The 25,077-nt window shown below is 49.6% G+C and overlaps 1 protein-coding gene across 16 annotated transcripts in view; it reads right to left on the bottom strand.

Annotated features, from left to right (window-relative positions):
- The window catches only part of HECTD1 (HECT domain E3 ubiquitin protein ligase 1), an 83,277-nt gene that overhangs the window by 30,891 nt on the left and 27,309 nt on the right, over window positions 1–25,077 (bottom strand). For 5 of the 16 annotated variants that reach the window (XM_061551247.1, XM_061551250.1, XM_061551249.1 and 2 more), the window contains 15 exons: window positions 23,289–23,514; window positions 22,509–22,607; window positions 22,160–22,423; window positions 20,939–21,015; window positions 16,674–16,808; window positions 15,514–15,660; window positions 14,375–14,469; window positions 13,737–13,842; window positions 12,500–12,634; window positions 9,964–10,103; window positions 7,943–8,266; window positions 6,513–6,679; window positions 5,842–6,018; window positions 4,707–5,618; window positions 1,201–1,425 (listed from right to left, as the gene is read on the bottom strand). In XM_061551247.1, coding sequence (XP_061407231.1) covers window positions 1,201–1,425; window positions 4,707–5,618; window positions 5,842–6,018; window positions 6,513–6,679; window positions 7,943–8,266; window positions 9,964–10,103; window positions 12,500–12,634; window positions 13,737–13,842; window positions 14,375–14,469; window positions 15,514–15,660; window positions 16,674–16,808; window positions 20,939–21,015; window positions 22,160–22,423; window positions 22,509–22,607; window positions 23,289–23,514 — 3,229 coding nt within the window. The remainder of the gene's footprint in view (window positions 1–1,200; window positions 1,426–4,706; window positions 5,619–5,841; window positions 6,019–6,512; window positions 6,680–7,942; window positions 8,267–9,963; window positions 10,104–12,499; window positions 12,635–13,736; window positions 13,843–14,374; window positions 14,470–15,513; window positions 15,661–16,673; window positions 16,809–20,938; window positions 21,016–22,159; window positions 22,424–22,508; window positions 22,608–23,288; window positions 23,515–25,077) is intronic. The other 11 variants (XM_061551248.1, XM_061551254.1, XM_061551255.1 and 8 more) reach the window with 9 other exon arrangements.

The raw sequence follows: 25,077 nt of genomic DNA, 5'->3' as shown, positions 1-25,077 counted from the left end.
CGATTTTAAAATGCACAGTGAGAACATTGCATGGAAGTGCTTTCACCGCCGCACGAGGGTTAAGGCAGCGGTGGGCTCAAGCGAACCGCCGAGCTGTGAAGATGTCACATCTCCGTAGGCATCTGCCGCTTACATTTAGCAGTATTTTATCGATGCCAACACTCGCTGCCATTTGAGCAAAAATTATCGGTTAAATTCACCTTAAGTGCTTAATGCTAAGTAGTAATTGTGAAGTCATACAGATTACGTTGCGTGCGGGATTAAAGTGAATTATATCGCCTCGAGCAATCGTTAATCGCGGCGATCACTTTTCAAGAGCAATGATCCCAATACTGGCGATGTAAAATAAAAACACAATGAAGTCTGAAGCATGTGGATGCACCACCTTCAGTGGGTAGAGTAACGTTAAACTTCACGTCAGTTCGATATCGTGTGCATCGCGGCACACACGTGCATTACAGTGAAGGCGGAATTGAAGCTCTAATCTTTGGTTTTAGTGATGAATGGGTCAATAGAGCTTAAACCAAGCAGCACAGGGCCGGAGCTCATCTCCAAATGACGACCCTGAGCCAGCGGTGGAAGATCCACATTCCCATGGCGGGGAGCCAGTCATGCCATGGTACAACAACCACTGTTTGACTTCCAACCAAAGTGGTACTTGGACTTTAAGCAACCCCGGAGGGCCGACGTTGGTGAGTTGGCCCAATCGATCGGGACTCGCAACATCTTTAATACTAATAAAAATGCCAATTGTTTACTCAGGAAAGTCTCAAGAGTCCCAAGACAATTTGTCAGGAGGGTCCTGCAAGTGGAATGTTTGGCCAGTATCATTATGGAGCGTTTGGCTTTGCGTGGGATGATAACCGGAGAATCCGGAGATAAACCAAGCATGCGTACGTGGGGATTGACACTCCAGTACTGCCATCTCCTGGCCACCTCGCGGCCCTACAAACTACAACGCCTGGCAAGCGCTGGTGGTCACCCATCCAAGCGCAGGCTCAAACCCAGCTTAGCTTTGTGAGATCCGACGAGATCACGTGCAAATCAGGGCGATCGGTTAAGTATGCTCTTAAGCAGGAACGCCTACGAACTGGCACACGGCATTGGAAGAGAAGGCAATGTGGTTTTGTATCGGGTACCAACAGGAGAGAGAGAGGTAATATAAAGAGAGTAGGTGTATCGATCCTAGACGGAGCCTACCATATAGCGAAAATTCGGCTTCCTGACCTGTGTCGCTCTCACTAGAGGTGGTGGACGTCAAACTTGTCGTCAGCGTGTTACTGAGCGACTGGCTGACTGACAAACCTGTGGGCGCAGCCGTTACATTACTGCTGCTCGTCACGCTAGTGGTGGACAGCGTCACAGTGGACGTTGTGCCCGCAGCAGTTAAATTTGGAAAGCTCTGGGCTCCGCTAAGGGGAGAAGCTGCAAGAGAAGGAGAACACAAAAAATACGTGTTTACACGGGCTCGCGTCACGCCACGCGCTCTCGACACAAAACCAACTCGGCGGCAGTGCGACATCACCGATTTAAAAATCGACTCGCGCAAGCGGACGGACGGGGGGGTGGGGGTGCCCGCCCCCAACCGGCCACCATTAAAAAAGAAAAAAGTGTTCACGAGCGATTAAACTACGTGCAGGCGTCGTCACCCTTGAGGCTAACAAACAAGACGGGACGAGTCAGAACGCACGAGGACAAGACGATCAGAAAATGAAGCAAAAAAATTATCAAAATCTTGCAATCATGACATCGAGTCGCGGTGGCGGACAGGGGTGGCAAATCATGACAATGCCCACAAGAGCGATTAAATATATTACCGACGTGGCCCTTAAACGTTCAAACAGATTACAAGTCACCAGAGTGTCTCCTTGCTCAAGCAAGCAAAGGGGGTTATCAGCAGGCACCAAGTCTGTGGTGGAAATTCCACATTCGCCAAGGCAGGAGCCGGTATATATGTATGGAAAATAACCACTGTTGACTTCACACAAAGCGGAACTCATTTTAGGGTCCCACAAGAGATTCCCCGTCAGGATTTGAACTCTCAACTTTCCTATTTGAGTAAGTGGTATACACGCATATAGATTTCCATAATCACCACGTACATACAATCACATTTAGTCACAGCGTCACTCTGATCAAACAAGCACAGCGCAGCACTCATTTCCACAGGTGACCCTGAGCCTGTGGGGACAATTCCACATTCCCACGGGTGAGGGCCAGTCTCTCCGCAGACCGACGACCACTGTTGACTTCCCGCATTGTAGCACTCATTTTATAGACCCACCCCCCCCCACCACCAAAATGGGAGCGTTGGTAGCTGTGTCAATACAAGCACAGAAACCGTGGGTATATTTATTTTAAAGAGAGGCAGTCGGCCTTGAACCCGGACTTGGAACAGGGGGGCAGTTGACAGGTCAGGTGACGGAGGGAAGGGAGGAGTTCCATCGGCTCAAGAGTACACATGACAACGGGCAACGCGCGCATTACTAGGACGGGGAGCATAGGACACTCGCTGGAGCATATGCACGCATACGCTCCCGAACGGGCGGATTTTGACTGCTGCTGCTGCCGCTGCCTCGTGTTGCTCGTACAAACACTCGGTGGCGGTGAGAACATACGCGCACTTGCGCACTGCGCGCCTGGGCTGAGCGTCGTCGGCTGTCGCACCCCAGCCGTAGGCCACTGCGGCACGAACACTGATGTCACCGCTGGGCTACGTTATGGGCAGCTACGGGCAGTTCAGAAAAATCCAATCGTTGCACTGTACTTCTATGACCCTCGTCTTCATTGTGGTGAAGTTTAGGTAAAATAAGCCACACGAGACGTCATCTCCAAAGCCAACGACGCTAGAGGTCGTGGATTCGATCCCAACCCTGACGATGCCAATTGTGGTCGGGTGGATTGATGCCCGGGTCCTCCGGTTTTGCCCTCCACATTTAGAAAGGGCATGCGTTGAGATATCTGGCCTACGACTACAAATTCCCGTGCGTTTATGATGTAAGCCGCTTCGATGAACTATCGTGTGTGGCCTGATCATCTCTGAAAAATTAGCTACAAATTAATACTAAATCAGCCAAGATCAAGGGGTCAACACGGCCGATGCCGCTGATGCTCGCCTTCTGCTATGAGATATCTCTGATCAACAGATGCTTGCCCGATCTCCCCAAGGCACTATGAAAACCTCACATTCTACCGCTGGCGGGGCTTCAGGTCCTTTCACTTGGTCGCCAGTCTCTGGGTGCCCATTCCAGTGCCCGTCTCGGCCAAGGTGCCCTACAACGCTGCACTTCACGAAGATCGTCTACAGCCCGGTTTTTCGGCCGCCACGATCGTTTGTGAACTTCACAGCTGCCGGCAGAAATAAGGAACGTGACACTTGCGTTTACCAGGAATATACATTATAAAAAACTCTTCGGTTGGGGTATGTCATTGATACGCATGGATGACACACGCGAGCCTACGAGTTATTTATGTAGCAGCAAACATGACACGACTTGAAATGCGGTGCCTTGCTGCTCAATAAAAGCACAGGCCGGGGCGCTTACTTCTATCGGTGGTCTCAAGTCAGTTGTGTAAAACAATCCACATTACTATGGCAGGAACAGTATATCCAGTAGGGGAAAAACCCCACTGTGTTCACATCCCAATGGCTCTAGCAAAAGTAAGAGTGGGTTAAATCAACCGTGACTCCCATTGGTGCAAGTCTGGCACAGACCCGCGGTGCCACGCGCGTGGCGATGTTAGAAAACACGAAATTGCTGGCCGGAGCAGTAGTTAAGAGGAGCTCGCAGCTGGAACCAAGTCAATTCAAATCCCATCCAGGATAAATTCAGTTCTGCTGAATCGATAACAATGAGCAAGACGCCCCCCCCCCACCCCCTGCAAGATGTCAACAGTGGTCAGATCTTAAAGAGATAAAAGACTGGCCTCTGCCATAGGAACGTGGAATTTCTAACGCTGGTTCAGGAGAACCAACGGAGATGACGAGTGGTGCCCTATTGCTCAATTGAACAAGGGAGACATTTTGAAATTGACCTGCTACACTAACCCATTGAAAATCAAATTGTTACAAAACTAATACGATGCGACAACAAACATGAAGGAGAAATGTGCCGGAATAAATCATCACGTTATTTTTAATGCAGTAAAAGCCTCGCTGAGCCTGAAACCTACTGGAGGAGGATCCTGCATTGGGGCGCTGCATGTGAGTCACAGGCCCACTTGCTGTAATGCCATCGTGTGGGCACGTGTCGCAGCCCAAATGGATTAGAATGTCGCAAAAAACCACGACCTCTGCACACGACGCACAGCTCATTGGGTTGCTTGTTTAAATCCTCGTCTATTTAGAGCGTCGCACTGTGGAGGCAATGCGGTCCACATTCGATCTCATCTGCACTTCCCACGGCAGATCTGCCCACTACATTTGTAAGTGGAAATTCTTAGTCCAGCATGCGATTGTGGAGACACTGACCAGATCATCAACCACACAGTAGTCTACGGGTCTCTACGTGAGCCTACGGGTCTCTGTGCAAGCCTATGGAACCAGTGAAATCTGAATATTCAATGGAGGGGGGGCCATTGACGCAATCTGCCGCACATCGACCAAAGCCATGTCCTTGATAACCAATCCGACATTGCCTCGCAAGTCGGAATTCATCCAGCAACACACACACAGGCACATCCCCGTCGCGTACGCGCCCACTCACTTGCTGCACTGGTGACGTTCCTGCCCAGAGTGTTAGTGGTATTGTCACTGCTGCTGCGACTCAGGTTCATGTTGTTGGTGGCGTTGGTGCGGGCAATGTTGGCCACCCTGCGCACGAACGACTCCATGAGGCTGGAGGCCTCGCGCGATGACAGGTTGGGCACGCTGGCGCTGGAGCTCATGGGCGCCCCGGCCGCCATGAGCGCGCTCACGGAGAGCCGGTTCGTCACGAGCGAGCCCAGCGGCCGCTGCGGCGTGCCGCCCTCCTTGTTGGATGGCTCCGACACGGAGCTCACGTCGGGCGAGCTCACGCTCACCACGTTGAGCGCGATGCCGCTCGCCTCGCCGCCACCCCCCCCACCGCGCTCTCCGGCGTCGATCACCTCCTTGTCGCCGCCGCCGGTGGGCAGGCCGGAGCCCGTCGTCTCCTGCACCGTGTCCACCGACGCCTCCGAGCCGGTCTCCGACACGGGCAGCGACTCGGTGCTGGACAGCACCACGAAGGTCTGGGGGCCCTCGGTGCAGGAGACCGCGAGAAGCTCGCCCGAGCTGCCCTTCCGCTCCCGAAGCTCGGCGGGGCACGGCTTGCCGTGACGCAGCACGGAGCGCGTCATCTCGTCCGCACGGGCACCCATCCCGCAGGCGGCGGCCAAGCCCAGCACATCGGTGCTGCTGCCGGCGCTGCACACCGAGCTGCCGCTGCTCTTCCGGCTGCCGGCCATGGCCGACTTCTCCTGGCTGTTGTTCTTCAGGAGGTTGCTCCACGACTGCGTTGCCCCGGACAGCGTGAGCAGCTTCGGCGACACCGAGATCTCCGGATCGTAGCTCGGAGCCAATTTCAGGTCGAATTTCCCCTCGGCGCCCATGCGGTACGAGTTGGATCCGCCGGCATCCCACGTGACGTCAATCCACCCTGTGGAGCGCAAGGCCAGCCCGGTTATGGATGACATTTCATCAGATTTCAAGCTAAGGAGGCCCAAGCCTCAACTTTGCTTGAATATGGGTGATAAAACGTGCATAATGCGCGTTATGGGGCTTTGTGGATAGTTAGCAAAAATTGCTATTCAAGAAATAATAAAAAGTAGTTTTTAATTTTGAGAGGGGCAGCGGGGGAGACGCGTTGGTCCGCCGCGCACCGTTGTGGAGCTCCCCGGTGACCGTGCCGTCCCCCGGGGGGTTCCCGTCCTGGTCGCGCCACTTCCAGTCGATGCCCCGCACCACACGAGCGCCCGGCACCAGGTACTTGAGGATCTGAGACCTCAGCAGCCGGCGCTGACGCCTCAGGTTGGCCTCCTGCTCCTTCGCCGCTTTACCTGCGCCGCAACGGAGCCACAGAGAGACGATGGCGCCGATCAGTCTGGCCGGCCCTCCCGCACCGAGCGTGCATCTCCCACGTTCACAGCCCTGAGATGAGCGGTTGATATTCCACATTCTCATGATAGGAGCCCGTGTCTGCCACTGTTGATAGATCCATTGACTGCATAGAGGGAGTCAAGTGCAAAAAAACTCCTCTTGAAAGGAATCGGACAAACAACCCAAGGCAGGACTCGCACAAAGCATGGCGTAGGTAGGTACCGATAATAACTCATTAATGACAATTATTGTTGCACAGGAGCTGAAGATCTCAACTTTATCGCTCATCGGATTCCTCCAGTATGAATATTCTTATTCTTCAGTTGAGTGAGGTTATTGGACGGGCTTCACTTGCAGTTAAGTAAAATTAACATCGCGGTCTGCGGCCCGCAGGTTCCCCCCCCCCCACCACACGAGGCCCCCCTACCGCCCAGCACCCGGCTTATCCACTCACCCAGCTGATCCTCGCACACGCCTGTGACCGTGCCGTATATCTCGAAGCCAGACAGGGACAGGTAGTGGGTCTGCCCGCTCGCGTTCTTCCCCATCTGCTTCAGGCGAACGTGCCTCCAGCCCTGCTTCTCATCCTTCGGAGACTCAAGTGGCCAAGTGGCTGTGGACCTGGCAGAAATGAACAGACAAACGCAACGATCGCGTGATTATTAATACGATCCCCAATGCACGCGTCATCAAGCCAACGCCGGATGACAGCCTCCTTGCACCGTATCGGTCACGGAGGTTTCTTTCACCCTACTCCACCACGTCAGGGTTTTTGTCCAAGTTGGTGAAGGCGGGCAGCATATATGCTGGAGCAGAGTACAGGACAACAACGGATGTTACTGCATTGTCCCTGGCTGACAACGCAACCCCGCGGCTGCCTGCAACACCTGTTAGGCATGGTGGTCAACCCCTCCAAGCACAAGCAAAGCTCAACCCTACTCAGCTTCCGAGATAGAACACAGTTGGGCTCATTTAGGATGGAACTCTCCACAGCAGCAGCAGCAGCACAACTCACAACCTCTTCTCTACACCAAGGACCGTTATTGCCTTGGCGTCGTTTCTCCACGGCTGCGTCCATATGCGTCTCCGCTCCTGCCACCTTGCACTACAGCTCAAGGTGGAACTCTCCACCACAGCAGCAGCAGGATGACTCACAACCTGCTCCTCCTCTCTACAACAAGGACCAGGACCGTCACTGCCGAGCGTCTATTCTCCGTGGCAGCCCCCGCCGTCTGGAATGCGGCCATCATCATCATCGTCATCATCGTCCCGCTGCTGCACGTTCGCAGCAGCAGCGTTCGATCTGCACCGAATTTTAAGAGACACTTGAAGGCCCCACAACGTTTGCCCTGGATTTTGAGTGACGCCGAGCTTGGCTCCGCATCTCAGTCAGAGTCATTTAAGTCCGTGAAATATTGTGCACGGTATAAATTGTATGACTACTCTGGAAATAATGAGAACTGGGAATGCATTTCAGACCACATTTCACCACGATGAGCAGCGTGAATCGGTGAAGGAAAAGCACGGCAACCCGGTTCAGATATCAATCACTTCGGATATTAATCAGGAACGGAACCTCAGGTAACACTCGGTTCACAGTGCAGTGTACTAATAACCAGCGGTGCCACGGACACTACAAAACTCCAACACATTATAATGGGGTGGTGCTACTGCTACTGCTGCCGCCTTAGCAGTGGTGTACAACTCAAACAACATAAACACTCAACGCATTCGTCAATAACGGACAAACGATAATCAAGACGTGGCGACATGACGCACAGCGGACGGTACAGTACGATTACCGTAGATCGTACGGCGCACATGGCAGCGAAGCAATGTCGCGGAAAAGAAGTTCAACATACATATAAGCGGGACCCCCCTTACCCTGGCTCGTTGAGTGCGCAGTCGTCACTGTGGGTGTAGAGCGTCGTCCAGTTCTGTCCGTCCTTGGACACCTGGAAGAGCCAGTTGCGCAGGGCGGAGCGGCCGTAGCCCCGCGCGTGCCTCAGCGAGTACGCCGTGGGGATCAGCCAGAGGCCCAGGTCGATGGCAAACCAGGCGCTCTTGTCGTCGTTGGTGTGGCAGTTCAAGGCCGAGCTGTCCCGGTTGAGGATGTCCTCCAGGCGGCCGTACGGGAGGTTGCGGCCCTCCGACGAGCTGACCACGACCAGTCCGTAGGCGGCCGGGTTCACCCACTCGTAGGCGGTTCTGCCGCAAGAACATCGGGCGGCACGCGGTGATTTGTTGATTCAATCCGATGAGAATTGATTCTTTATGACATGTCGTTACGTGCACTGCATCGCACGTGCAGGATTTTTGCTGATTTTATATGCAAATGTCACCTTTAGTTAACTAACATACAAAATGCACAGTATTTTATATGAATAAAATATAAAAATATTGTATTTACCAAGTAAAACCCACTGAGCTTTCAGTTATTTTTGAGAGGTGACCTGACCACACATCCAAGTGGCTAATATAATCATCACGCGTGGGAATTTACCGGAGCAGCCAAATAATCTACACGCACATTTCTCAACGTGGAGGGTAAAACCGGAGGACACGGAGAAAAGAAAAAAACACACGACCATGGGGAGAGAGTGAACACGCAAACTCCAAGTATACAACAGGACTCGTACGGGATCGAACCAACGATCTCCTGTGCACCAGGTGAGGGGGCCAGCATCTCGCCACCGCAGCGTAACCCTGTGCAGTAGAATCGTGACCCAGTAGCGTCACAATTCCCAGGATTGCCAGGGGTGGGATTGTTGCACGCCTGCTGTTCACCCCATTGCGTCAAGACAGACACGTAACTGCTCCAAGAGAAATCAGGTAGCACCTAATTAAGGTGTTATCGCTGGGGTTGCCACCCCCGCTGAGGTACAAAAAAACTGGGACATATCATGGGAAGAAGAATCAAACTCACAAGGCCGGAAGAGCGGAGGCCAGCGTGCGAATGCATCGCCTCATTATTGTTACGCAACTGATAAAAACTGTTCCGGAAGACATTGAGATATCCCTGAAATGGCAGCTGCCTCTTTATGAAAATGATTTGGTATAGATTTAGACTTAAAATTTTGATCTGTATTGTATTATGATTGTTATTGAGGATCAAACATCGAAAAGGAATTTTTTGCACTTTTTGTACGCAGCATGGACGGGTTGTGCTTTTTCTGTAGGATTGTATTATTTACATATGTGATGTTCAGATTTGTGCACAATTAATTTCAGGTGTATCTTGTAATTTTATTGTTTGTTGCGGTAGTATTTACCAATATGCTCTCACCGATTTTTACCTGCAAACTCTGACAGGACCGCAATCCCTCCACTACGATTCATTTGAAAATTTGCCAATTCAGATCAATGCGTTATTCTTCTAGTGCGTACCGGTAAAAGGTCACTCCTGTAGGGGCGGTGGTGGCTACGCTGCACATGGCCCGCAATAATCTAGCAGGGTGGAGGTAGCAGCAAGGGTTGGTGGATCACACACAGATGTTGTGAAACTCCTTTCCCGTAGGTGTTGAGGAGGTGCAATACTCCTGGCTTGCCAGGAGAAGGCAGTACAGCAAGTGGACTAATCGCCATCTGTTTCCATCTGCACGGTGATGGAGTGTTGCCCCCTTCGTGCAAGGCGTGGGTTTTCTCCCCGCGATCCAGTTCCCTCCAACTTGTATAATAAACACAACTCATCATTAATTAGCTGAAAACATCTTTACAAAACAAAAACCCAATGCGGCACGAGCCTCCTGAATAACAGTCCTATGGACATTCGGTGTGACTTTCCTGGATAAATACGTTTTTTAAAAAAAAGTTCCAGCATCTGCCTTCTTAGCTCGATGAGCCTCACGCGAAATCATCCGACCGACCGGGCGACCGATTTTAAACCGCGCACGTGATAACCTTACCTCGCGTTGGTGCCGATCCAAAAAATTATGCCGTTCTCATCGAAGTCGTGCTGGTGCCTGAAGACGAAGGTCTGCCCCTCCCGGAGCTTCCGCACAAACGCAAATGAGGACCTGTCGTAGTCGTACCACTGCTTGGCAACCTGCGGGGGGGGGAAGGGGGGTAAAGGTCGCTTGCTCAATCCCAAAATGCACGAATGAGACACACTCAGATATACACACACACACAAAGATTCCCCGTATAGCCTTAACAGACTGCTGGGGCAAGTGCTGTTAGCAAGCACCTATGAAGGCTGGAACGGCACACGAGTGGGGTGGGTGGCCAGCACCAAACATGGCCGCCTTTGTCTCCCCAGTGGCGATGTTTACACACCGCACCAAGTACTCATTTGAGGCGGAGTCAGCCTAGGGGAGGCCCAGGACCGGTTTAGATAATCGTCACTGTTGTTGGCCATGAGCGGGAATCGAACTTAGGTTACCAGGTTCATAGCGCAGCGTGCTAACCTCTACACTACCGCTCCCCACTAGATATATATATAGATCAGTGGCGGCTCCTGCAAAATCTCTCAGGGGGGACAAATGTCTGGATGATTGATAAGGATAAGGTCCACCCATGCAATGGATAAATTAACAGCTTAAGCATGTAAAGGCAACTTCACTTCTTTAATATTAATGAAAAATAAAGTGACTCTTACAATACATCTTGTTTGTTTCTATACTCACTATTAAAACAAACCACTCAAGTTTATTTTATTAAAGATTCCACTAGGTGGCAACAAATAATATTGTTGGATGAAACGTGCTTACGTACGATGACGTAAGCACGTATGATGACGTAAGCACGTTCGGGCGAGCCCTCCCGGAATCCATAGAGAATGCATTGCAGCGCCCCCGTTCGAAAAAAAACTTCTTTGAATGTAAGTCTATGGGGCCACTCGGGGCGATTCTCAGCTGGAGGGAAATCAGCCCAAAAAGAGGCGGTACTCCACAGAACGTAGCATGACGCTGATTGGACTATATCCAGAGGCACAATGACGGCTAGCGTGACTCTGTGGTTGAATGACATTGGTGGTGCGTCGCCCAATCGCCCTAATGAAGAAACCGCCCCTGATATAGATCAATACACATCTAGTGTGTACATAGATATATACACACAGACATAGAGGAATCCTCCACCCGAAGTTGTTGCTGCACTATGCATTGTTTTGCATGTTCATTCCCCATCAATAGGTAACATATTTCCTGAGAAGTCTAACGTTTCGCATATGCGTTCTTTATTAAAATTACGTAAAACGCTTTTGAGAGCAATTTTTAAACCAGGAACGCACGCGGCGCAAACGGAATATTTTGCAGCGCAACACCACACTGTACGTGTGAAGCAGTGTAGAACGCAGTGTAGCGCGCAGTGTAGAGCGCCCAAAATCCAAATGCCGCGTGGTCAGCCTCTGTCTGCCAGCCCGCCTTTTCGTGTGGTTCTCATAGCGTTAGGTGATTTAAAAAGTGCAAAGTGCTTAGAAAGACGAGTGCAAAACGCACAGTAAATGACGACGTTGCCTTTGGCAATAAAAGGCGAAAGGAAAAGTATTCATCTAGAGGTTTTAATTACAAGTTTTAAAGCGGGTGCAAAGGCAGTCGATATTAGCTGGAATGCTTGGCCTCCACTCGACCTCAATGGGAACTATTTAAGCTAATGCGGGGAAAATTCTAGAACATGCTCAAAATGTGGCACTTTTAACTGCAAATAAATTCACTCAAACAACAGATGTTGAAATCTAGAAAATAAGGAAAGACTTTTAAAGTGTCTAGAATGAAGATCAAAACCAGCGTAGCTCTTCATCTCTGACAAGTTTTATCTAATCATTTGTATTTATTATTCGCTACAATGTTAAATTTAAATAATATGCATTTTTGTAAACTTCATGACATTTAGTCACTTTCTTTTCAGAAATGTCAGCATGCAATGCAACCCATTATTTTAACATTACGTCTATAGGAAATTAGAATTTGCTTTTAGTAAATTCGAGTTAAGTAGCATTTCCCAGGAACGCATCTCATTGTGCATAGTGGGAGAATTCTGTATATTATAGAGACAAATTCATCTTTAAAGTTGCTACTGTGATACAAAGCGTAGAGATGGCAAGCATCTCAGTGGACAGCATGGACACCATGTTCCTACGACTCGAGTATGGGTTATTGCCATGCACCACACTGCTGCAAAAAGGAATAAGTGCGTCCTCAACACAAACACAGCCTCAATGCTGACCCACAGCCTCAATGCTGACCCACAGCCTCAACACTAACTCGTAGCCTGAATCCTGACCAACAGTCTGAACAATGATCCAGTCTCAACAATGATCAATAGCCCGTGCTAACCCACAGCCTCAACACTGACCCACAGCCTCAACACTGATCCATAGCCTCAACGCTGACCCACAGCCTCAATGCTGACCCACAGCCTAACGGTTGGGGAGTGCGAATCGCGAAAATCTACGTTCTGCACAGCGGACTGTGCAGCGCTGCGCGAAAGCCGCTGCGTTACCATCTTGAGGAGGTATTGCTCCAGACTCTCCACGGTGGCCAGCGGTTCCATCTTGAGCATCCGTCCAGTCCGATCGATCAGCGACGTCTCCCCCGGCGCGCGCTCCAGACGGAACCTGAGACGCCGGTTTAATACCTGCGTGCAGCGTTGAGAGAGACGGGGGAGATGCCCCTCAACTTAATAACCAGGCGAGGGCCAACTGAGGCCAGAAGCCTCCGTGCCGTTTAAATCAACTCAACACGTTAGTCAAGAACGCTGCGTGTGGCCTAAAAAGGGAAAAAACATAACAGGCAACGTCTTTGGCAGTGGCCCTTCTTCATCGCACGTGAGTGGTGCTTGTGCACCATTGCCAAGGCATCAACAAATCATTTAGTTGCCACAGTGCTGCTGTTTTGCACTCCCTTGCCCAGCTCTTGCATCTCATCTCACTATGCTCACCTCCACACGCGTAAGTTTGTACAATATTTTTCATTGCTGCACTTTATCAGATGCGCTTCTGCGGCCGTCTGGAGCTATGCCCTTTTTAACAATCTAGATTGAAAATTCACTTCTCTAGAACTGCGTTTTGGGTTTAGTTTGTTGTCCTTCCACCGCACCTCTGATGAGCACGGTTGGCTACATACGGTGCGAAAGAAATTAAACATACATACATTTGATTTGTTTCGCTTTTGTAATTTTGGTGACCGAGGTCAACCCTTGCAAATGAGACCATCCTGGTCTCCAGAGTTCTCAATCGGGTTAAACAAAATTAACTTGCCACTCCCCTCCCTCTCAACCTCTCATCTCAAGCTACCAACCTCTCATCTCAAGCTCCAGTAACCAAGGCTTTCTGTTGAAGCCCCAACTTTTCTCAATGGGAGGGTCACTCAATCCACTGCTGGATGATGGCCTCTCCCAGCCATGCGAATCATGGGGGTTAACTGACGATACACTTTCTGCCAGTCACCTCTAGACAGTCAACCCATGGCACCAGGGTCTGTCCCGTGACCTGCTGTCAGCGTTTCTTGTGGCCTCAAAGTGCAGCTAGCCAGGCACAAACGCCGTGGTGATATCACCGCAACTTAGTGATGAATGACTGTACATTAACATGCAGAGATGTGGATGCGTCGAAGTCCAATACAATCATTTTTTATGCACTGGCCTTTGCTGCCCGCTGTGTAAACATGGAACTCTGCATACTCTACATGCACCCGTAGTTTAATACAATCTACTATTTACAAATAAGAGCTTCCCTTACCTGAAGATTGTACGGTGTTCCAGGAACATCGTAGAGATACAGAGGCAGCCTCTCGATGGATTCCAAAACGGCGATCAGCTTTCGCACCAAGGCTACAGCCAGATGGCTGCACACGTAAACACGAGACCAGCAAGAAGCAGGGTTACTTAGTTACTTACTCCTCTTCGCCCCCTGTGGAGCTTAAGGCTGCAACAAGGCCACGCCATGCCGGACGGTCTTTAGCAGCTTGCTCTAAGTAGCAGGGTTAGCTTCAAGAAAATCCAATTGGGATAATGCGAGAACAGCAGTAGCTATAGCAGGCAAGCGACGCGTACAGATGATCAAGGTAGAAACTGGAGCGCACGGTGGTCGCCAATCCAAGCACTATCCAGGTTCAAACCAGCGTAGCCTCCGAGATTTGACGAGATCCGTCAAATTCTCAGCGATTTGGTTGTAGGTGCGTAAATTTAAATCGGTGTGTTGGGGGTAAAACTGTCTACCCACAAGACAACCGCTGTTCACTTCAGCCACAAAGCATTATTCATTTCATCTACCTTTGGAGAAATCATGGGCCTAGCCAAATAGGATGTGAAACGTCCAATCGCAAGCTGCTCACTTTACACCCAGGGACGACGAAATAACAAAACAATCACCGGCACCTTTCGTCATCGTCGTTCCTCTTGAAGGCGGCCTTGAAGATGTTTATCCTCTCAATGATCTGCTTGCAGCTGTGGCGATGCTCCTTATTCACATTCTACGGAGGCATGCGCGACACACGACCAACAAGGCACTGTCAGCAGCAGCAGACGTTTGGCACTCCCCAAAGAAGTGCAGGCCACAGTGGTTCATGACATGGTCCATAGTGTGGCTGTGTGGCCACAGTCAACTACTGTGACTGACCTTAAATTTTCCGTGTATGAAGGAGACGTGCGCATCGGCCTGAGACGCAGTAAACATTTGAAATAGCGAATTCCACCTTCAGGGCTAATGTTGTTGTGTGATTACGTTGACAATAAGGAAAATATGTTTGACTCTAAAGGAGATTGGCACGAAAAACCCAAACACTGAGCTATGTAGCTCTTTTTTCAGAAGCGACCTGGTCACAAATGAAAGCTCAACAAAGTGGCTTATCACGTGGAAATTGATAGCAGCCAAATACTCTAAACGCATGTCGATTCTAAATGTGCAGGGAAAAACCGGAGGTCCCAGAGAAAAATCCACGCGACCACGGGGAGAAAGACACGCAACCTTCAAATATAACAGCAGGCGTCAGGGTTGGGATCGAACCCACGACCTCCTGTATACCAGGCGAGGTAGTTAACATCTCCTGGCCAACGTGGCACCATAACAATCAGGACGGCCATTGAATTCGAACCGGGAACCTCCGCAACAAGCGGCGAACGGCGCCCACTGCTGGGCCGCGTCAACGCCCGTACATGCGTTTGTCTCGCTGGGTAAAACGCATTTACACCCGATGCATCACACAGACGAGCCATGAGCGTCATTGTGGGGGACGTAAGCAGCAACAGAATAAATCAACAGACGATTCGCCTCCTTCCCATATTTGTACCATCACATACAAATGTAAGGTTTTTTTTTAACACATCTCAATTAGCCACACAATCTAGACATAACCCTCAGCCCTAATCCATCATTTTGCAGGCAAACTCTAGATGTCAAAACTGGTCCTGGCATGAACCGTGATCCCACAGGAATCGAACCAAAGGTAAACGGTGCAATATGCCAACAAATGCACCCATAGAGATCGCTTAATATGCGACAATAATAAATCACGTACATTGTTTAACACAGTAAGAAGTGCTTGTATAAGGCCGCTGCTGCTCATTTCGTATGGACTGATAGTGTTTTCATCTTTCAGCAGCAAAGTTAAGTCTTCCAGCGAGGCCTTCATCAGCTCCACCCAGTTGTTGTCGGCTTCATGACCCTGGAAAAAAAAAACAACCAAAACAAAACACCGCTTTTATTCGGCGCGTGACAATGCAGTAACTCAACTTGAAATCGAGCCTCGTGCTATGAGCATTGATCCATACAAGAACGCACGAGTTACAGATGATGAAAACAGTGTTAGGCCAAGGTTATGGGAACATGTGGCCTGTGTGCCAGAGCCAGCCAGTGACTTAATTTCACACAGCCCACGACGGCCATGAAGCCACGAAGCCTACCACATTGAACTGGCTTGCAATCGACATTTAACCACCACTCCGAGCATATTAGCCGCACTAATTGGGAACGAGATGGGATTTTTTTTTTTTACTTGGCAACACCGATTGTAATTTTAAATCACGATCAGTTTACTCTAAGAGTGCAGTGACAGAATGTAAATTTCAGATTCAAAATCTGGTGTCACAACAGGATTCAACACCTTTTAAAACACACCAATGTGACCTATTGTAGGGATATATTTTAATCGAAGGTTCTAAACATTTTCACCCTCATGTTGGTGTTACGATTTTTCTGGTGAGATGCCTAGAATAGAGAATGTTTGCATCAACTTTCAGCTATTACTCCCTTCTAGAACATCCAACAGACATTACTCCAATTACCAACGCCCTCAGAATTGGCCAAATTTCAACTACGTACCTCAAACATACTCAACTGAAATAGCAGCAATCATCACTCCCCCCTACTGTTGCAAAAAAACCTTGGCAGGACCCTCCTGTAAGAGTCAGTGAGGCTGTTCCTGGGTAAATAAGTGTAAGGAAGACAACAACAGGAGCTCATTCTGCAGCGTGATTGCCGAGTGAGCACCTGGCTATTCCTATAACACGTAAAGCACGGAACTGACAGTCGTCGTTTGTACCACGACCCTTGGTAGGCGTTATTGTTACAAAACATCTGGACCATGCAATATCTGTAACCATCGCCGGATGCCCATGAAATCAGCGAGCCCAACAAGCTCATCGAGCCCCTTCCTGCCGAAATCGAAGACTCCCTCACCCTGCTGTTGGAGTGCAGCTCCCACGACGACTCTAGCCGCGTGGCGATGTTGCGCAGCGCCAGCACGGTGCCCCGGGGCATGCTCTCCACCGCCTTGAAGTGGTTCTCATAGAGCTCCTTCGCCATGATCTGCACCTGTAACCGCACTGCACGCGCGTGCGTGCACGTACGTTTAAACTTTTTTCGCACAACCGTGCCAATCGGTTGCCACCGTACGCAGCTCTTCAATCCCTTGAGCTTTATAAATAACGATCGCTGGGCAGCGTCGCTTCGAAACCGACTCGGAACGCTTTCTGTAAATGACGGGGAAACTGTCAGAAAGATTTTGGCGGGTACAGTAATACCCAGATTGACGTCTCTCCCTTTCACGTCGTTTGGCAAATAGGCCGTAACTTTATTGACACCGCTACCCGATTTGCATCGCCTCAACCCACACTCACGTCGCTGACAGCATCGTTATCCATCCTCTCTCGGAACCGTCGCCTCTCAGCCTTCATTCGCCTCCACCTGCTACCCTGTAAATCGCTTTGATTGATGTCGTTTCGATATTCGTCGTCGGACCTTTCAGGATCGCATCCCCGACGTAAACCGGGGGGTATTACCGCACCTCTCTCGCTCTCCCTGCTTCCGAGTTAAGCGGTGGAATTTTCACCAACAAGGTTGAGCACTGATTGAGCAGGGAAAACACTTTGATTTGCAAATGCGTTGACCTTCAATGCATGGATGTTTTGAAAAGTAACTCAACACCGTGTAAATGTGTGGCCTTAAAAAGGAAAAATATATAACGACATAAGCCTCAGCAATAATTGTAAATTAAAGCCCTTTGCAAATCTAATGTTGGATGTCGGCCTCCCCACACCGTCAGTCATTTCACCATACTACACTATGCTGATCAGTGGTGGGTTTATTTACAGTGGAGGGCAGTCCGGATATTCACCCACCATTGATTTTAGCCATGACCGGGAAATAAACTCAGCGCTTACCACTTCACCAAACTCAATCCAAATAAGATTTACCAATTTGATAGGTGCTTTATCTTTTCTCTTACCTATAAATGTCATTTTTTGTCTGTGTGTGCGCGCGCTTGCGAGGGATATGGCTCTCAAACGGTGGGGTTAGCGTAAAAAAAAAATAGCCAGGTACCATGCCCCAATTTTTGTTGAGCTTGCTGTTCTTAGGATTGGTGAGGAGCATGGTAAGAGAGACATTGTGCTTCGATACCAAGACAACACCATCAAACGATTTCCTGACACAAACAGAGCATATGATGCCCTACAATACCACATTTTACTGTGGCAAGGCCAAGATGGGTACCACGTCCAGATTCCTCAAATTATATGTATCAAAGCTACAGGACAAAGACATCCTCACAAAACTGGTCTCCTCTAAACTATTCCTTCATGATCATGGACAGAGGCGAAAACCACGTATTACGGTGCGCCAACCTCCTTCACCCAGTATATTGTCGATGAGTATGCCAACATTTAGAGCGAGTGCCTTCCTTACATTAAACTGATTCAAAAACGCCTGCGTGTTGAACTGTACGCTCATCTCTGAGACGCTATCAATGCCGACGGAGATGCAAACGCTCAGAATGTGGCCAGATTCGTTTTTTTTCCCTTCATCCTTCACAGCTGCACCAAGATGCATGCATGAGAAGACTCAGGATGCCATGACGTACATCAGCCAATATGGCAGGCCCAATCTCTTTATCATCTTCACATGCAATCCAAAATGGAAGGAGGTCCAAACCAAAAGCCACCAGAAACACATGCCATCTTAGCAAGGGTCTTTAAACTCAAAGTTGATTACCTCATGATGCTCATTACGACTAATGAAAGCGGCGTCTTTGGAAAGACAAGCAGTAACTTGCACACCACTGAGTGTCAAAAATGTCGTCACATTTATCAGTGCTGAGCTACCTGACCCCCATCAAGACCCTGCCCTTGTTGATGTGGTGTGCGAGCAAATGGTCCATGGCCTATGTGGGCAGTTCAATCCAAATTCGCCATGTATGCAAGACCGCAGGTGTACCAAGAAGTATCCACAAAACTTCTTGAAAGACACTCAGTCGGGCCATGATGGCTATCCTTTAAATCATCGCAGAAATACTGAGCATGGTGGATTTTAAACAACGATCAGACCTGCCACTAACTCTCAAATGAAGGTTGACAACCGGTGGATCTTTCCCTACTGCCCTCTTCTGTGCAAGATCTTCGAGGCCAACTTTAATGTGGAATTCTGCAATTCTGTGAAAGCCATCAAATATGTTTGCTAATACATCAACAAAGGCTCTGACATGGCTCTCCTTGCCTTACAAAACAGAGGGGCAAAGTGTGGATGAGGTTAAACATGCTGTCCAAGGAAGATACATCAGCAACAATGAGGCCATTTGGAGAATTCTTGGCTTCCCTATCTATGAGCGTTCCCCCACAGTCGTCCATTTGGCAGTTCACCTCGAAAACGGTCAACGCATCTACTTCACCGAAGGAAATGCCTAACAACAGGCCCTGGCTCCACAAGATACCACCCGGATGGCGTTCTTTGTTTTGTGCCAAAGTGACCCATTTGCTGCCAACCTGCTCTACCATGAAGTTCCCTCCTACTTTACATGGAGTGCTAATAAAAATGGAAGCGACGTGCTGCTCACGGTGAATCTGATGCCTTACGAAGAGTCGACACAGTTCATCCCAACAATCAGGAGTGCTACTTTCTCCTAATGCTTCTACATGTTGTCAAACGGCCTAAATCTTTCCAAGACCTCAAAACAGTGGAAGGAGTTGTCTGTCAAACATACAGGGAAGCTTGCAATCTTCGTGGAATTCTTGAGGATGATCAGCATCTTCAAGTTTGCAGCCCATCTAACCCCAAAGGGCATGAGTGAGGACATCCTCCACAGAGCTCAACGAGAAAATCAAAACCTCGACTTAAACTTTTCTGGTGCCATCTTAAAACAGGCCCTCATCCTCCTTGAGGACAAACTGCACTCCATTGGTGGAAAAGACCTCACGTCTATGGGACTACCAACACCCTACAGGGACAACCTGCATGCCCTTGCTCAAGAGATCGTACGTGAAATATCCTATGATGGTTTAGAGCTTCTTAAATGTATTGAGAAAAATGAACCAAAGCTGATGGATGCACAAAGAGAAGCCTACACGAAAATCTTGGAAGACATTGAGACTAAAAATAGAGTCATTTTTTTCCTGGCGGTACTGGGAAGACCTTTGTTCTCAACCTGCTCCTCGCTAAGGTTCGCCATAGGTAGAAAATTGCTCTAGCCCTGGCATCATCGGGGATTGCTGTGTAAGTCGATGTGTGTGTGTGCGAGTCGATGTGTGTGTTTGAGCCCATATGTGTGAGCGTGTAGATCTATGTGTGTGTGGGTCGATGTCTGTGTGTGTGCAAGTCGATGTCTGTGTGTGTGTAAGTCGATGTGTGTGTGTCTTTTTCGCCAGTGCAACGCCGGGTACTTCCCGCGAGTATTAATTGTAAAAATGGCCAACGTTAACAGACCTGCAGGTCGCCTGGGTAAGCTGAACAAAAGGCCAACGCAACGCACACATGTTAATGGGAAAAAAATAAACTCCAAGTGTCTCCCTTCTCAAAACACCCATCCACGTCCGGTCGTGAAACAACGCGGAGACGTCAAGAGGACAACGTCGAACAGCGGTTGGAAAATATGCCTCCCCCCTTTCCCCCCTATGAGTGACATCATCTCACACAGGCCCATTGCCGCACTAGGCCGTGAACCACTTCAAAGGGGCCCTACAAACGATATTTATATCCATTTAACACGTAGGCTTTAGTGACCAATATTATCCATAATACAGATTTTTTTTGTGTTAGATCACGTAAGTATAAATGTGTCGTTAAACCTGCCACCACTCGACACAGAAAATTAGTAAGATTTGTCACATTAACACAACATGCCAATTTATTACGAGTACAGCACACCGGTGCGTTGGAGAGTAAATATTATGGATATTTATATCCGTCACGGGCGAGCAAGTTGGCAGCTCTAATCGGGTACAATAAGGGGAATATTTTCGAACTGCCAACAACACCGTTTATTAAATTTAGTGCCGCGCTTGGCCACTTTCGCTACTGCAAGGTGGCACGCCAAGGGGTATTGATTTGAAAGTCCGATTCAGCTCTCAGCAAGGGGGAAGGTTCTCTCCCGCCCTGATGAGGTTTTCCCAAGGTCGCTCGCTGCTCCATTGGCCCCGTGCAGGTCACGAGGTGCACCACCACCACCCACCCACCTTCTGCTTTGTCTTCTCCAGTTTGGAACGCAGCTTTTTGCTTCGTTTCCCCGTCCACCCTGCAATAAATTCACTTCCTAAAGTGAGAACATTTTATAAAAGAAAGGAGCATTAAAAAAGCCCCTGGTAGTATATTTACACTCATCAAGGTCGAGTCCGGTCGAAGGGGTCTCTCCCTGCTCAAAAAAGAGCAGGGGGGGGGGGGAGCTGGTACGGGTCTCCAATAGCACCATGAGCCAGAGGTGGACGTTCCTATGGTGAGGTGAGGGGGCGGCAAGTCCAGCAGTAGGACAGCTGCGATTTGACTTTTCATTATTCAAGAGTTCAAATTCGGCGCGACGGGTCCGTACGTACAGAGTTGGACTCGCTGCCTCAATCCAGTGGGGACACGCATTGGGCGTTTTATTTTTAAAGTGCTTCTGTTTTATCGACCGAGTTAGGGGAATAAGTAGAGAGTCAATTCCTGGCTGGGATTTGAACTCACTCACCCTGTCCGATAGTGCGTCAAGTGCTGTAACAACACACTGCCACCCCCCACATCTTGAGGGTTAACGAACGACACAGCATTGAATGAACTACGCGGGGGCGGGGCGCTATGCACATGCCCGTAAGCGCACGTGCACGTTCACATACTGGCACAGGCACCGTGGTGACGTCACCATCACTCCATGGTGGGTATTACTATTGCTGCAGGTTCACGCCCGGGCCGAAACGGAGAACGGAGAATTTCAACTGAGAATAATTAGTCCACCATATTTGGAAGAAAAAAAAGACAAGCCTGGGAGTCGATCAAGGGAACCTCTCTGTTTAGGGTAGGGGGAGGCGACTGTGCACATAAATGTGTGCATGACAAAGCGCAACCGCACGTGGATGCGAACGCACGCTAAGCGTACGCCGACAACCCAAGCACCCTCGCTTCTCTATCACTTCTGCGACACGGCGGCAATGTGAGGTTGCTCGCCTCTCCGAACTGTATTCTGTTGGCAATCTTGCATTGTGTTGGTAAGCCAGGTGGGGCAAGTTTTATGGTAAAGATTTAGCAGTTTTGTATTTTCAATGAAAGTACGTGAAGTTATCCTCTGGGGGCACTCATGGGACGGTCATAGCGGCCGTAGCAATAAGCAGCCAATCAGCTCCCTTCAAACTGACGAAAGACATTACCTCTCGCGACGCAATCGTAAGCGGACGCAAAATAAAACCGCCACGGTTTAAAGGCCCCACCTAGGGATGTCTCGGCTGTGAAGGAATGCTTCGTGCCACGGTTCGACTCGAACACGAAGCCCGGGAGGTCCTCCTTCAGGATGGTGGCCTGCTGCCCGTCGCAGTTGTGTATTGCGATCTCCCCCTCCTTGAGGCAGGTCAGGGTCCAGTTACCCACGACCAGCTTGCTCGGGCCGGGCACGGACAGGACGGGCTGGCTCGGGGTGCCTGCCTTCACCTGGCCACGGGCTCGCTGCAGTTTCTCCAGAAACTCACTGCGGCTCTCTGAAACGCAAGATCAGGGTGTGGGTTTGTGAGTTACTGATGGGGCCATGCGGCACGGTCATCAAAAGCATTCGCGTGGCGTGACCTTTTGAAGGAAGCTGCAACAAGAGGCTGTTGCGTGGCTCGGGGGTCAGAGCACTGAGCCGGCACCGTTGAAATCCCGGGTTCGATTCCATGCAGCCGCCTGTGAATAAACCGGGTTCTGAAGTGTAACGGAGTTTGATGGTCTCAGCCCAGTCACCAGTGACCGCAGAAGAAATGCCATCGTATTAAATTTGGTTTTTGCGATTGATTTGGACTCAATTTCAGCTCTGAAAATTAAAAATGTTTTATTTGACAGCTCAGTGACCTTCCGTCGGCCATTTCCTAACACGGCGTGATGCACTGCTCTTGCCAGATTTCTAAACCTATGCGTTGTCTCACAACTTTGACACCCATGGAATTTTTTAATAAAATTGGGGAAAACAATGAAGAGTTATTTTATCATGGGGGAAATGCGAACACAACACTGGGTCGGCTTCCACCTCAATCACCCGTCGCAACGGCACGGTGGTGAGATGCTAACTTACTTCGCCGGGTATACAGGAGTTTGTGAGTTCGTATCCCAACCCTGACGCCTGCTGTATATTTGGAGTTTGCACGTCTCTCCCCGTTGCCGCGTACATTTTTCTCCGTGTCCTCCGGTTTTTCCCTCCACATTTAGAATGAACATGCGTTTAGGAGTATTTTGCTGCAATAAATTTCCGCATGATGAGCCCACTTCGCTGAGCTATCATCTGTGGCCAGGTTGCCTCTGAAAAAGAGCTTTGTGTAGCTCGGTAGGCCCTTACCGGGTAATTAAAACATAATTGTAGTTTTGTTTTACCTGAACTGTCGGATCCACCTTCCGGGTTGCCGCTGGAGTACATGGTGGCGAGCTTCCCATCCAGGATGAAGCGGAACCATCCGTTGGAGCCGTTGGAGAGCTCCAGGGCGGCTGCGTCGCTCCAGATGTAGAGGCAGTCGCGGCCGCGCACCACCGACCAATCGCGCCAGTGGAACGGCTTCCCCTGCACCAGCTCCTTGGCGTCTTCGTGCAGAGGGCTCTCCTGCTGGCACGGGAAGACGCGACGCGACACGCCGGTCACCATCAGACCACCGGGTCAAATAGAATTGCGTGCCCTCGCTCCTCTCACCTCGCGAGCAAAGCAGGGTTATTATTGGGCCTGGTTAAAACGATTCAACTGAACTATTTTTTATTTTGCCAGGTAAGGGCCCACTGAGCTGTACACAGCTCTTTTTCATAAGTAACCTGGCCACAAATAATAGCTCAACAAAGTGGCTTATCATGTGGAAATGGAGAGCAGTGAAATACTTGAAATGTATGTTGATTCTAAATGTGGGAGGAAAAAACCGGAGGACCTAGAGAAAAATCCACTTGACCAAGGGGAGAGCATGCCAACTCCAAATATACAGCAGGCACCAGGGTCAGGATTGAACCCACGACCTCCTTTATACCAGGCCACGTTGTTAACATATCCCCACTATAGTGTCACTTTCGCCACCGTGCTTGTTATTGGGATCAGACAGCCCCAAAATACAATGTATTTTGGGCTGAAAGGGTAGTTAGGAGATTGTCGGCCACGGCTAACATCAGTGGCGAGCGATAGCAGTCATGAGCCCTGCTCTTCAACAACCTCACTGACCGGGGTGGTGAAACATGGCCAAACAACCCCCATTGACCAACACGGCGTGGAGAGATCCTCATCCAGCAGAGTATTGACAATGAGGCTCTACATTTGTAGATTGCACCTCCTTCACGTGAGAGACGGGAATAGCCATCACAAGTCTGCTTGTATTAGAAGGATTTGTCTGTTACTCTTTAGCTCCTGTGAGGTAAATATTCACATGCCCATTTAAAACTGGTCATCAGAAGATACTAGAAAAAAATTGAGCGGCAGATGGCAGCCTTCACACGGCCCACTCGGGTAAATGAGAAATCACAAATAATGCCATCAATGCGGCGACCGAGCATCGAACATCAATCTTCCAGTCTCCAGAGCAACATCACAAGCCATGCCAACGGCACACTTCAGGGCCAAACAACAACGCACCAGAGAGGCCCTGGGAGAAGGATCCTCGAACTACGAAGGAGACATCACAGCCGATACACTCCGTTGACCCTGACGCGGTTATCTGGCTTGACCACCTGAATGTGAAATTGTAGTTGTTGCTCTGCATCTACATCAGCCATTGAAAAAACTTTAATTCTTATCGGGATCCCATATTGTAAAGTGAATTCTACAACTCTTATTCTCCACTCTGTCTCTCTCGCCTCTCTATTCGGGAGCTATGAAGAGGGGCCACTGCCTCTATCCCTTGAAGAAGAATTGTAATAGGTGACAAAGCATTTGCCGTTGCAGCACCAATGTTTTGGAACAACCTTGTTTCGTCTCTTAACATCATAAATCTTCCTTGAAAAAATATCCTGAAGCAGAAGATTAGTGCTGGGTCCAAGCACATTTGCAAAATGCGATTTGTAACTTTTAACCTTACCCATGTATTCACTGACAGAGCCAGTGGGGGTGGGGGTGGGGGGTGGGGTGGGGTGGGGTGGCTCGTGCCCCCCCAATGATCCAATCTAAATCCTTAATTTCGATCAGATCATTGGGGTT

This window comes from Lethenteron reissneri, chromosome 14 (genome assembly GCF_015708825.2).
Source record: "Lethenteron reissneri isolate LAM-NWPU_2019-01 chromosome 14, ASM1570882v1, whole genome shotgun sequence".
In the NCBI taxonomy this organism is placed as follows: domain Eukaryota; kingdom Metazoa; phylum Chordata; class Hyperoartia; order Petromyzontiformes; family Petromyzontidae; genus Lethenteron; species Lethenteron reissneri.
The sequence above is the reverse complement of the archived record's forward strand: the minus strand, read 5'-3'. Positions and strand labels throughout refer to the sequence as shown.